Raw genomic sequence first — 15068 nt, 5'->3', positions numbered from 1 at the left:
TTTTTTTAAAGGTGATTTTTCTTTTTTTTTTAAAGAAAGTTTTCTAAATTATCAGAAAAAAAGCTAAGATAATATTTACGTGCTGTGAGAAATAAAGAAAAAAGGAGTATACAGACACATTTTAAATGGTTTTGATCCAAGAGGTTTGTTGACTTAATTTAAAACAATGCAATAGGTGCATCAGAAGGGAGCAGAATCAAACATTTATTTCAGTTCTTTGACGCATCCAGGTATTCCCCACGTTTTTTTATTATGTATCGTCATTTCTATTTTATACTTCATTGTATGTGAATATTATATAAAACAACCATGATACTATTATCGGTATTGTTTCCCAACTATGAAATCGTACTGACATTGACCATATGCCTTCCCTTATTTACATTTCGGCCACTTAGACAGATTAAGAATAATCAAATTCAATTTTTTAAACAATATTCTTTCAATATTACTAATATTCTATTTTTAAAAAACTCAACTCAGTTTTGTATTCCAAAACCCCAAACTAGTTAAATTTTATTTTTGGGGGGGATGGAAGGGGGGCTTTTTTTGACTTTTCAGTTTATTGTTAGCCGCGCCTCTGCCTGCGTTGAATTGTCTAACTCAAATCGGTGGTTTGCTGCAGAGGTTCCACAGCAGTCCCATTAGATACGAATGCAAAATGCACCCCCCTGTGCCCCCATTCTCCTCCCTTCCTCTCCAGTAGTTGTCCCTACAAGTGGTTAAAGCTGCTGCCTTGTTGCAGCACATTGCAGACGTAGTGCAGAGGGGGCGAGGAAGGAAGCACCTGCTTCCAAAGAGGAGGAGAAAAAGAGAGAAAAGAGAGAGAGAGAAAGAGTGGGAGAAAAGCTCCAGTTGTTGGCACTGACTGACACTTGCGCGCAAGCTTGGATTGCAAATATGCACAAGTTATTTTCATCATCTCGTTGGGAAAGCAGGAGGTGTCGCGGCGGCAGCAGCAGCAGATGGAGCGCTTTTCCTCGGGATGGTCTTTGAACGCACCTTCCGTCCAGCACACTTGCCGTTGAGGAGAGGAGAGGAGAGCCAGAAGCAAGCAAGCTTCCTTCCATGCGCAACCTCGCTCGCTTAGATGATCGGAAGATGAGAAAAGGATGCCAGCCAGGCGTGGCCAACGTCAAGATGAGATGTATATAATCCCGTGTTTTCCTTCTCATTAGGCGCCGCACGCATATGAAAACGGATGAGGAGGAGAGAGAGGGGGCTTCCTTCAAGTCTGCATGGCTCGGACATTTTGCCCACTTTGCCAGCAGCTTCCACATGCCTTCTTTGATTAGTTTGAACGTGACGGCCGTGCACACCATGGCTGAGGTGGGGACTTGGTTCGGGGCGCTTGACTTGGATTTACAAAGTTTGCCTGCTTTCGGGAACGCGCCCCTGCCCCTGCCACTGCAGCCGGAGACGCCGCTGGCCTTGAACGAGCGCCTGGGCCAGATCGAAGGGGGGCTGCAGAGGGGCTCGCCCACCGATTTTGGACACCTCAAAGGCATCCTCAGAAGGAGGCAGCTGTACTGCAGGACGGGATTCCAATTGGAGATATTTCCCAATGGGACGGTGCATGGGACCAGGCAGGATCACAGCAGATTCGGTAGGTCCTTCAAATCCAAGGTTTGAGCTTGACCGCCATTGACGATCGCTTTAGATTGGACATCTGTCCTCGTCCGTCAACTAGTTCTGGGGTGGCGGACGAGTTAGACACAAAGAGACAACATTTTCAACTGCCACACCTTACGTCAGAAGCAGCATTTTTTTAAAAATCCAGTCGGCCAAATTATTTTTAAAATATGATTTATTTGTTTTTAATGGGCCCTGATGAATTTGAGTGTGTTTTGAGAGAGAAACTTGAAACGAGGCAAAGAGCCACAGTGGATATACAAAATATTATAAGAAGCAAAGAGCCGCATGCGGCTCGAGAGCAGCGTGTTTGCCACCCCTGAACTAGATCTTTGCATTACACTGGGAAACACAATATTGTTGATTTGGGGCTGGCTGCTGTTTTTTTTTTTTTTTGTTTATGGGGCGGAATCCAAAAGTGATGCTGTTTTTCCGCCTCTATCAACACAAATTGGAAGTGAATACTACATTTGACATGCGTACTTGTTTTAGCAAAAATGACAAATAGTAAAATAATTGAAATCTGTAAGTTTGTAGAAAGGATATGACTACTTTAGTCATAATTCTGACAACACAGTAAGTCAATACTAAGTGGAGAGGAAAAAAAAAACGTAAAAACAATGACTGCAAATTTGTAATCAGCATAATAATTCAGAATAATTTAACACAAAAAAAATCCCGTGTTATCAAAATGTCCACATAAACACACTTCTCATTTTGTGCATGTGCGTGCAAGTCGTTTTAAAAAGGATACACTGCAAAAGTAAACAAAATCCATTTGTACAACACAAAGTACATTTCTAGTCTTCAACATTCAAACTATTCATATTACATCATGGAAAGGCAAAAACATGCAGTTTTACAGTACTTAAAAAATATCATCACACTTGATTTTTTTTAAACAGTATAGACTACATTTAAATTCAGAAAAAAATCACATTTCACCCCTTTTTTTACCCCCCCAAAAAATGTGATTCTCTCTAATGTTAACAGGACGTGGCTTGGAAATGTCCCAAAACCAAATGGAAGCCACTAATGAACAGGGCGTGACCCGGAAATACCCCAAACCAACAGGAAATGACACAAAACTTTCATGAAGTGACCCCGAAATGCCACAAATTGTAATGAAGTGACCCCGAAATGCCACAAATTGTAATGAAGTGACCCACAATTAACTCATTGCCTGCCACTGACAACAATAGACATCAAGCTAGTTGAAAATGAGAATGTTCACGGCCCAACGTCAAAAGAACTGAACGATGAAGCCACCCTAGCAATTAAATGAATCTCCACCGGTGTCATTCTTGAGCTCTCTACATCCCCCGGTGGAAATTGAGCCGTGCGTCACAGTCACCTGGCGTGCCGGGAAAAAGCCCCGCCCCCCACTAATAATCCCCTTTGGGCACTGGCCGCAGGTGTGTCTCGTCCCCTCGGCCACAAACAAGTGGCGCATGCAGGTGCAAGCTGGAACGCAACTACTGCAAGGCTTCCAGCCTCGGAGGCTTCCCAAAAAACAGGACGGCGTGCATAAAAAGGTTGGGTGGTCTTCGTGTTTGTCTCTGGCCCGACTTAAGGTTGAGATGCGAAGCCTTTTGTCAGACATGGCTCTGATTAAAAAGGCTCGCTGTCAGTGTTTGGCACCCGGTGAGCTGCAGGGAAGATGGGGCCCAGGTGGCCTCACGCCGGCCTTTGCCAGCTGGATCCTTTCTGAGGACTAACCTTTGCGTCCCGCCATCCTGGCTTTTCATTTGACTGCTTGTTTCCCACCCTTTGAAGTTGACATACGTTTGCGCTAGGACTCGGTTTCCTCATAAAAGTCTGTTTAGTATTCTTCATACATGTTCAAACTAAAATTGTGCGAGTTAACTCTTAGTTAACATAGCACATTATCTTATTGGGAGTAGTAGAGATGAATATGGCATTAATATGACGGTACATTTCAAATAAGTGTGTTGAATGCTACTGTTAAATTCATTGCTGTACAGAATGCCATTAACCATTAGTAATTATTTTAGCTGCTCTGAACTTAACTCAGTCTGCTTTTCACGTTGATATCTATTTGAACTGGGAGCAATCATTGACTGATATAGATTATTATTTGATCAATATGGCGGATCAGTGGTTGGGCGGTTCGGACATCTGCCTAACAAGTGTTTAACTCCGGGAACTGGGCTTCCCGTGTGGGGTTTGCATGTTATCTCCTTCCCGGGTGGGTTTTCCCTGGGAACGGCGGTTCCCACCTACACCCCCAAAACATACGAATGGTTGTTTGTCTCCGTGTCCTATGATAGGCTGGCAACCAATGCAGGGTGTACCCTGCCTACGGCTCATTATTAGCTGCAATAGGTTCCAGCACCCCCTCGTGAGGGTCATTAATATGGTAGAGCACATCTGTGTCAAAGAGGCGGCCCGGGGGCCAAATCTGGCCCGCCGCATCATTTTGTGTGGCCCCGGAAAGTAAATCATGAGTGCCGACTTTCTGTTTTAGGATCAAATTAAAATGAAGAGTATAGATGTATATTAAATTTCCTGATTTTTACCCCCTTTTAAATCAATACTTGTAATTTTTTAATCAATTGTTTCTGTGTTTTTAGTTCAAAAATCATTTTGTAAAATCTAAAAATATTTTTAAAAAGCTAAAATAAACATTGTTTTAGATCTATAAAAAATGAATATTCAGGGCTTTTAATCCAGTTCTTTTAATCCATTAATAAAAAATATCTAAATATTATATGTAAAATGGTCCGGCCCACGTGAAATCAAGTTGACGTTAAAGCGGCCTGCGAACCAACCCTTGTGGTAGAACATTTCCTAAATAAATGTGCTAATTACTACTTTTTAACCTGTTGTTTTACACTTTGCGATTAATTGCAATTCCAATTGATTGAGATTAAATTTAGAAACATCGATCAACACATCAATTGAATCTTATCGTGTCAAATATTAGACCTGTATAAATAATAGATGGTAGATGAAATGCAACTGATGATGTCAAATCACCTTCAATCAAAAAGTAGCGCAATTGTGAGCCAATAAATGAAATTGGCATGAAATTGGTAGTATAACACATTCAACTGATTTGTTTTCCCTGACCAAGGTCCATTTTTTTTAACCCAAGGCATCCTGGAGTTCATCAGTCTGGCAGTCGGTCTGGTCAGCATCAGAGGTGTGGACGCCGGACTCTACCTGGGCATGAACGAGAAAGGAGAGCTCTATGGGTCGGTGAGTCAGAAGCCTCCATTCATTCATTCACACCACTCGCCTGCAAAACAGCCTGTCGGGAAGATCTTTTCCTCTCTTGTTTGTCTTTTCGAGAGCCTTTGTTGGCAAAGACGCCACTTTTAGCTGCGTCGTCAAGGCTCGCCGACTGATAGCAACGTGCGCTTAGACAAAACAATTATGTATCACACGGTCCCCATGTAGACGCACCTCTCGATGCATGCAGGCAGCTGGGGGGAAATACATTTTTGGTTATTGCCAGACTTGAGAAATTCAGAATGGACTTGATGGACTCCGACGTTAAATACGTTTGTTTGGTTCTCAACGCCTCTTTGTCAAGCCTGCAGTGGTTTTTTTTTTATTTTACCTCGAGAGGAAAGAGAAGAAGACAAAGAGGGGGGAAGTATGTGTATCAGGTGTCCAAGGGCATTACCTGGGGGCCTCTCGAGACCCAGGGACAACCCCCCCAGTCCCCCCCGCAGCCACAACACAAACTCCAGCCAAAAAGGTTCCAAACAGAGGCCACCTTTCTACCTTTAAGCATGCCCATTGTGGTGGGAGTGCAGATATTGTTACGGTGGGCTATCAGAGTCTGCCATCCTGGAGTTTTGACCTCTGGTGGGAGGGCTAGGTGAGGGTAGATGGTGGGGGGAAGTCGATGGGCGGGCCCTATTGTACACCTGACCAATATGAAGAACTTAACACAGTGAGGACTCGACTAGGATCGAACCCTCGAACATATTGGAATTATTTTTTTCCTGCCAAGCAACACACCCGAAAGTTCTCTAGTTTTCACGGGTTTATTGGTTTATTAGGCGAGGGGTCCCGTACTCCAAAATTTTATCTGAAGGAAATTTGGCAGTCATTTACCACAGACACGAGTCTGACTGATTGGCATGAAATTTGCAAGGCATGTCTGTCATAACAGTTGGATTTCACTATTTTATCCAGAACTTTTTTTACTTTTAATTCAAGAATCATCTTTTTATAGTTTCCCTACGGCAAGGGTGTCAGACTCGGGTTGGTTCGCGGGACGCGTTAACGTCAACTCGATTTCATGTTGGGCCGGACCATTTTAGATATAATATTTAGATATAATTTTTTTATAAATGGATTAAAAGAACTGGATTAAAAGCCCTGAATATTCAGTTTTTTATAGATCTAAAACAATGTTTATTTTAGCTTTTTTAAATATATTTTTCGATTTTACTATGATTTTTGAACTAAAAACCGAACAAATGGATTAAAAAATTACAATTATTGGTTTAAAAGGGGGAAAATCAGGAAATGTAATATACATCTATACTCTTCATTTTAATTTGATCCTAAAACAGAAAGTCGGCACTCATGATTTACTTTCCCGGGCCACACAAAATGATGCGGCGGGCCAGATTTGGCCCCCGGGCCGCCACTTTGACACATATGCCCTACGGTATATTTTCATATTTAATGTATCTGCAAAACATGTCAAAATAATCTTGACTTAATTCTAGCCGTTTACTTTGCCACGTTTTCCAGTTTTGATCTCTAAATTGTGCATAGAGGTCAAGTGGCTTCTAATAAAACTGAATCAATAATTTATGCTGGTAGCTACATGAAGATTGAGGAACTAATATAAAGAGTAAAAATGTCAAACCTGTACTTAAAAAAAGAAATAAAAAAAATAGAAAATAGGAAAATACTAATTGTAGTGTTGCACCAATACTATTTTATTGTTTTGCTCCCACACATGTCACACATTTATTTTTTAAAAAATGTCGGTACTGATACTTGCATCAGTGCAACACTACTAAATACAAGTAGAAAGGTAGTAAAACACCATTTTTGTTCCTGTTGACTAGATACAAAGCTGTCATTTTGTGACTCAATCTCAAGCATAGACACTAAAAGTAAAATGTGACACTATTACTTCTTGCTCTCTATCTCGATGGAGAGAAAGCCCAGCTGCAAAAAGTTCAAACATCCATAAAGAATTAATGTCCACCTTAAAAGGAGTTCGTAATTGCAAGCAGAGTCAAAGCACTTAAAAGACAGAGGCTCTTAAACCATCAATACTGTGCATCTTGCATGTAAACAGTCACAAACATGTTACGTAAACAACTGTGGTCAGTAGTTCAATTATTCAACACTAATATATCACTTTCACGTGAGGCTCTTTGACTCGTTAGCTGCCATTTTCATTAATAGAACGAGCCAATAGGGCGTGGGAGGGTGCTGGAGCCTTTCTCAGACAACTATGGGCAGTAGGCAGGGTCACCCTGAATTGGTTGCCAGCCAATCGCAGTGTGTCGTTAAACCAGGGGTGTCAGACTTGGGTTGGTTCGCAGGCCGCGTTAACGTCAACTCGATTTCATGTGGGCCGACCATTTTAGATATAATATTTAGATATATATTTTTATAAATTGATTAAAAGAACTGGATTAAAAGCCCTGAATATTCAGTTTTTTATAGATCTAAAACATTGTTTATTTTAGCTTTTTTTTTAAATATATTTTTAGATTTTACAAAATGATTTTTGAACTAAAAACACAGAAAAAATGGATTAAAAAATTACAATTATTGATTTAAAAGGGGGAAAATCAGGAAATTTAATATACTACATCTATACTCTTCATTTTAATTTGATCCTAAAACAGAAAGTCGGCACTTATGATTTACTTTCCCGGGCCACACAAAATGATGCGGCGGGCCAGATTTGGCCCCTGGGCCGCCACTTTGACACATGTGCGTAAAACTATTCAAAAGTATGACTTTCGTATACGAGTGAGTTCATAGTTTTAGCTAGGCTGCTATAATAAATAAGCACAGCGACGTGACATCACCAATATGACACTCACACGAAATATTTGCTTATTTACGATGAATAATTGATCACAGGTCCCGAAGAAAATGCACATTTTCCCAGCACAGATTTAACCCTTTCATTTATTTTATTTTTTATCATTGCACCATAGTCATTTAACTCATTGGCTGCCATTGACGGTGCTAGATGTCCATTCCCAGTTTAAATGAATTGGCGTTTTAGCGCCGTGAGTGGCATGCAAGGAGTTAAATAGAGAGAAAGCCTTACTTTAGAGCACCATTGAAGCATGTTGGGTTTTATCTGGGGTCAAAAGTTGGAGGGGGGCTCTTCCGCCACGGCGCGCCACCAGACCTTGACGAGCTGGCGATGCGCTGAGGTTGGCGGCTAATAGGATGCTCCCTTCGCGTGTCCTCGGGGTCGTGTTTACAGAAAACATCCGATTGAACTGAACTCAACAAAACCCTCGCCATCACGTCGGGAAAAAGTTTTTAAAAAATTGACGTGCACCTTCAGCGGGGGGGGGGTATGTGCACTTTTTTAGGGGATTCTCGGCGTGTGTCCGCAGGGCTGTTAAGCGTTCAAGTTGCATTACAGGGAGGAAAATAATCCCCCCACCCCTCCGATGCACGTGAAGGGGTCAGCAGGTCTGCAGAGCGAGTGAGGAATGTAAAGTGAAAAGTCAAGTCTAATGACTCGCCTTCATCGTAATGAGCACCTGCTTAAATGAGTTGCCGTCGGTTATCTGGAGCGAAGCGACGTGCATCCTTTCAAAGTGCGTTTCAAATTGATTTAGATGTTTTTACACATCCAAATCATCAATGGCCTCCGATTCAGAGGTACGGCACTGTCATGTCAATGTGGAGCATTTCCTAATCAATATTTATCCAATAAGATGACAAAACATGAAAATTGGAAGTTTTTTTTATTGTGATTTACTATCAGCGCTGCTAAAGAAGTTAAGCCTTTTGTCTGGTTCATCACAATTTAGTTCCGAACAGATTGAATTGAGGAAAGTGCGTATCAATACAATCTTGTTAATATTATGATAAATAAGTGTAAGATTTTTTATATAATAATAATATACAACATTAATCGTGTAATATTATTTTTTTCTCAATATTATGACATTCATACCATCATATTCTGACTTTTTTCCACGTAATATTCCAACTTTAATCTCATAATATTACAACATACGCTTTAATCACGCAATATGATGACTTTTTTTCATAATAATAAAAAAAAATCCCATAACGGTTTGAGTTGAATCTGGTAACATTGCCTCTTTTAACTGACTTTAATCTCATAATATTACTTTTTTCTCTCGTAATAACAAAAAAAAATTCCGTATTGATTTGACTTTAATCTCTTAATTTACTGACTTTTTTCTCGTAATCCTAATTTGAATCCCCTAATTTTAATCCCCTAATATTATGACTTTTTTCTCACAATACCACAACTTCACTCTCATACCTTTACGATATTTATTTTCTTAATAATAATAAGGCTTCAGTCTCGCAATATAAAACTTTAATATCATAACCTGGGTGTCTCCTTCTTTTAGGATTACAACATACGATTTTATTCTCGCGATATCACGACTTTAATCACACAATTCGGTCCCTCTTTTCTCCTCCTATTCCACCGTACGACGCAATCCCCGTAATATCGCGACTTTATTCTCCCTGCTACTCCATCGTACATGATTTCCCGACACTAACACTCACATTTTTCTTTCTCCCGGCAGAGGAAGCTGACGTCGGAGTGCGTTTTCCGCGAGCAGTTTGAAGAGAACTGGTACAACACGTACGCGTCCACACTGTACAAGCACAACGACACGGCGCGCTTCTACTACGTGGCCTTGAACAAAGACGGCTCGCCCAGAGAGGGCAGCAGGACAAAAAAACACCAGAAACTCACACATTTCCTCCCACGACCGGTGGAGATCGAGAAGATCCCCCAAGCCTACCGGGACCTCTTCCAGTACAGGTGACCGCAACCCGCACGCTTGGTCCCACTTTGCAGAAGACGCTTATTTGTTCCCCCAAACTGTTGGTGACCGCGACCGAGAGCACGGACGTAAACATCTCGCCGCGTTCTTGGACGTGGCTTCGTCAAATCTGCAGCCGAGCAACAGTTGGACGCATCTCGGTCCGCGCTTGTTCTAGATACGGAGGTGACCACGTGACGGATAGCACGCGGGCACGTCCCCACATGGACTCCGAGAGAGGACGGATGGGAAGAAGGCCCGAGTGTAACGGAAGACACGTCGGGCGAGGTTCGGGTACTGAAATGTGAGGAGGAAGTCACGCGTGATGAATGTGGTCTCCATCCCACGGCACTTACACGACGCGCCCCAGCTGGAGGTTTGAGCATTGCGTCCATGGTACTTAGCACTCGTGTGCGGTCTTTTGGTCGCCGGTCTTTTGGTCGTCGGTCTTTTGGTCGTCGGTCTTTTGGTCGTCGGTCTTTTGGTCGTCGGTCTTTTGGTCGCCGGTCTTTTGGTCGCCGGTCTTTTGGTCTCCCGGACCCAAACAATGGGTGACCAAAAGGCCGGCGACCAAAAGACCGGCGACAAAACAAGGTAAAACAACACGGTCTACGCATCAATAAAAGCCAACAATGGCCCTGAGCAGTTTCACTGAGCCGACGTGTGAGTGTATAAGAGTTTGTATGTACATGCGTTGTCCCTTTAAGAAGCTACGTCAGTCAGGGTCTTAACAAGTTCTCCAACAAAAAACAATAAAAGTCCGGGAAATTTGGAGCTTTTCTTTAGCCTAATAATTACTAGGGCATTAAGTATGACTAAATAATAATTCGCAGTTTGTATTTAGGGAATTTGAGCAACGATTTCAATGGCAATTATCAATAACCTTCCGGGCGACCAAAAGACCGGCGACCAAACGACCGAGTACCCTTAGCACTAGAGGGCGAAACCCACAATTTCACGAAGAGACGTTACGTTTTCGAGTTTATGGATAAAGCGCGATTTTTTTGCCGATACTGCAGTCTGCCATGATTTGATTGAAGGGTCTTCGATCCATTTCATACTGGATTGTAAAGACGTTTAACAATGAGTTGCATTTCAAATCACACCTTAAAAAAAACACAATTTCAGACATTTTGATGAAAATGATTATTCATAACCAAAGGGCCTTTAGTTTTAACTAGCGGTCTAAATTGCCAATTTTCTGAGAATGCAAACCATTTGGGTATTTTGGACGCTGATATGATGATACAAAATCGGATATTGATTGGACTGAAGGGCTTCTGATAGATTTATTATGATATTATGGACACGTTTAACAACTAAAGTGATATGATAGTCACAATTGTATGGCTGAAACATTAAATAAACATTTTTAAGGTCATGTAAACTAAACTAAATGATATTGATCCACATTTTGCATTTCAATCCATTTTTAGGGGTCCTTAATAAACAGAACCAAACCCAATGTTTCGATCCAGGTTGATCGTTACAGTTCTCGTTTTAACTAAAAAATGTAGTGTAAATAATCCATTTCATGACCATACAATATTTGCTCATATTATAACTTCTAATTCAAATTCCTCTGATCCAATTTTTTTTACTATATTATGTAGCCGTTTCACAAAATAACTTACATTTCACCCAAATTAATTTTTGAAGAATTTTCCAGCATTTCTAGAATTTGAATAACAATTCTTCAAAAAAAAATATTGCTCAAAAAATGTTTTGTATGAAAGACACTTTGTTAAAAAAAGGCAAGCGACTGAGGAGGGGGACATATTGGCGATCCTATTTATGAGATGTACAATATATTTATTTTCCACATATAAAGTATAAATCTAAATCTATATATTTATTTATTGCAAAGACTTTATTTTGTAATGAACTTGAAAGTACCTGGACCATAGATTCTACTGAAATAACACCAAGTTTTAGATTTTTTTTTTTTTTTAAAGACCGTAATGAAGACAATAAAATTGTCCTGCTTTGTGACATTTTTTTCCATGAGATTATTTGTGCTTGGATCCAAATTTGATGTACCGATTAAAAACACATGTAGAATGTATATGAGCATGTCAATGTGTCTTTTTGGGTGAATGAACTTCAAAATTGTCATGATGTGAATGATCATGTTTCAGCACCATTGACGGCAAGAGACGTCCAATCCATTTTGACTGGGACTTTTTTTTGTGACTCGGTCAAAATGAGTTGGACTTCCGTCGACGTCAAGTCTTGTTCCAATAAAATTCAACTTTTTTTCTACAAAGATACCTTAGAAGACCAGACTGGAATTCTTATTTTTGCATTTTTTGTTTTTTAAACGCTGACCGGGTGTCGTGAGCAGTGTTCCCTCTAAGCTGCGCGCGTGCGCAATTGCGCACTACTCTCGTCCTCGCTGCGCAGCAGCAATCATATGGCGCGCAGTAAAAAAAAAAAAAAAAAAAATCGGATTTTTTTTTTTTTTTTTTTTTTTTTTTTTTTTTTTTTTTTTTTTTTTTTTTTTACCCCTTTCCCCATGATGGCGCCGTTTAAGCGGCAGCAAGTGGCAGTAGCTCTGTCCACTTATGTTTTTCGTGTTTTACAGCATGTTTTACATGAAAAATGGACAGGTCGCCGAATGGACGTTCCGCCGAACGTTCATTCGGCGACCTGCCCGTCTGTCAAACGTCCGTCGGCGAAACGTCTTTAGGCGAATCATCCGAGTACCGATGATGTCGCTCACACTGGTACTCAGTGCGCTCAGGGAGGTTGACTTTCTGCTCAGACCAACGAAAAATTAGAGGGAACATTGGTCGTGAGTCATCGCTTTTTGACAAATCCAAATTAGGGGTGGCTACTTGGGATGCAGCCAGGTGTTAAAAAGATGATTTATTACGTTTAGCAATCCATAAATTTGAAATAAAGCTTTCATTGGTCGCTTAGATATGCAGAGTTTACATACACAACACACTTGATGAAAAGAGACGTTCAAGTTCGTTACTCATGATATTATTTTGGCATGTATTTATAAAGTTTGTTTAATAATAATAACCTCATACAATTGAAATATTATTTAGGAATATAGCCATATTTTACTCACCAAAATCCATCCTTTTCATGTGTCATTTTTCCCTTAAATAGAAGCAACCGTGTGTACTCAAGGGTTTCCAAAAACGAGAAGGTAAGGTGTGGCCACTTCATGGTGTAGTGGTTCTGTTACCTGCCTGCCGTGTGGGCAGACAGGGTTCAAATCCCAGTTGATCATCATTTTCCCTTAAATAAAAACAACCATGTGTAGTCAAGACTTTCCAAAAATGACAAACTTAAGTGTGGCCACTTCATCGTGCAGAGGTTTGTTCACTTGACAGCCATGTGGGCAGTTGTGGTTCAAATCCCAGTTGGGAATTATTTTTCCCTTAAATAGAAACAACCTTGTGTAGTCAAGACCTTCCAATAATGACAAACTGAAGTGTGGCCAATTCGTGGCGTAGAGGTTTGTTCACCTGACTGTCGTGTGGGCAGGCAGGGTTCGAATCTCGATGGACGATGAGCCATTTTGCCATTAAAAAAAGAGTCATTCACTCTTTCCTTAAATAAAAGCACCAAATGACCATGTATAGGCGGGCCGCCTCGTGGTGTACTGGGTCATATAATAACTATATATTTGTAGTCAAGACCTTCCAATAATGACAAAAGGAAAGTGTGGCCAATTTGTGGCGCAGAGGTTTGTTCACCTAACTGCCGTGTGGGCGGCTGGGGTTCAAATCCCAGCTGGGAAACATTTTCCGTTAGTTGTTTCTATATATTTGTAGTCAAGACCTTCCAATAATGACATAAGCAAAGTGTGGCCAATTTGTGGTGTAGAGGTTCACTCACCTGACTCCCATGTGGGAGGCTGGGGTTCAAATCCCAGTTGGGAAACATATTCCCTTAGTTGTTTCTATATATTTGTAGTCAAGACCTTCCAATAATGACATAAGGAAAGTGTGGCCAGTTCGTGGTGCAGAGGTTTGTTAACCTGACTGCCATGTGGGAGGCTGGGGTTCGAATCCCTGTTGGGAAACATTTTCCCTTAATTGTTTCTATATATTTGTAGTCAAGACCTTCCAATAATGACATGAGGAAAGTGTGGCCAATTCGTGGCGCAGAGGTTTGTTAACCTGACTGCCATGTGGGAGGCTGGGGTTCGAATCCCAGTTGGGAAACATTTTCCCTTAGTTGTTTCTATATATTTGTAGTCAAGACCTTCCAATAATGACATAAGGAAAGTGTGGCCAATTTGTGGTGCAGAGGTTCACTCACCTGACTCCCATGTGGGAGGCTGGGGTTCGAATCCCAGTTGGGAAACATTTTCCCTTAGTTGTTTCTATATATTTGTAGTCAAGACCTTCCAATAATGACATAAGGAAAGTGTGGCCAATTTGTGGTGCAGAGGTTCACTCACCTGACTCCCATGTGGGAGGCTGGGGTTCGAATCCCAGTTGGGAAACATTTTCCCTTAGTTGTTTCTATATATTTGTAGTCAAGACCTTCCAATAATGACATAAGGAAAGTGTGGCCAATTTGTGGCGCAGAGGTTCTCTCACCTGACTCCCATGTGGGAGGCTGGGGTTCGAATCCCACTGTCGTTTGACTGATCATGACACTATGTAGTTCAGTAAATGAGTAATCCTTTTTTCATTAAAATAAACACTTAGTCATTTTTTTTCAGCAAAACAATTATGTTCCGGTCAGCCTTCGGCTGACCGGAAGACAGTTGGGGGGGGGGGATTCCTGGTGGTGTTCGACAGTCGGCCTGCGGCCGACTGCCGACACCATACAGTCGTTGACTGGCGACACCGGGACGTGAACCCTCGCCTCCCACATGGCAGGCAGGTGACTGACCCACTACACCATGAGGCGGCCCGCCTATACATGGTCATTTGGTGCTTTTATTTAAGGAAAGACTGAATGACTTAGTCTTTTTTAATGGCAAAATGGTTCATCGTCCACCGAGATTCGAACCCTGCCTGCCCACACTGCAGTCATGTGAACAAACCTCTGCACCACAAATTGGCCACGCTTTACCTTCTCATTATTGGAAGGTCTTGACTACAAATATATAGAGACAACTAAGGGAAAACATTTCCCAACCGGGATTCGAACCCCAGCTGCCCACACAGCAGTCAGGTGAACAAACCTCTGCACCACAAATTGGCCACACTTTACCTTCTCATTATTGGAAGGTCTTGACTACAAATATATAGAAACAATTAAGGGAAAATGTTTCCCAACGGGGATTCGAACCCAAGCCTCTCACATGGCATTCAGGTTAACAAACCTCTGCACCACGAATTGGCCACACTTACCTTATATCATTATTGGAAGGTCTTGACTACAAATATATAGAAACAATTAAGGGAAAATGTTTCCCAACAGGGATTCGAACCCCGGCCTCCCACATAG

At 41.4% G+C, this 15068-nt stretch overlaps 1 protein-coding gene across 2 annotated transcripts; it reads left to right on the top strand.

The window, feature by feature from the left end:
* Window positions 1-829: 829 nt before the first annotated feature.
* LOC144082434 (fibroblast growth factor 16) lies at window positions 830-11874 on the top strand. 2 transcript variants are annotated; one of them, XM_077609602.1, is made up of 4 exons: window positions 830-1329; window positions 1414-1606; window positions 4751-4854; window positions 9402-11874. In XM_077609602.1, exons 1-4 carry the CDS (start codon window positions 1192-1194, stop codon window positions 9645-9647), a joined length of 681 nt encoding a protein of 226 aa, XP_077465728.1. In that variant the 5' UTR covers window positions 830-1191; the 3' UTR covers window positions 9648-11874. The 2 variants fall into 2 exon arrangements, with proteins under 2 accessions (XP_077465728.1, XP_077465726.1); XM_077609600.1 differs by having other exon boundaries at window positions 830-1606.
* The last annotated feature ends 3194 nt before the right edge of the window (window positions 11875-15068 follow it).

This window comes from Stigmatopora argus, chromosome 9, assembly GCF_051989625.1.
Source record: "Stigmatopora argus isolate UIUO_Sarg chromosome 9, RoL_Sarg_1.0, whole genome shotgun sequence".
In the NCBI taxonomy this organism is placed as follows: Eukaryota; Metazoa; Chordata; class Actinopteri; order Syngnathiformes; family Syngnathidae; genus Stigmatopora; species Stigmatopora argus.
The sequence above is the reverse complement of the archived record's forward strand: the minus strand, read 5'-3'. Positions and strand labels throughout refer to the sequence as shown.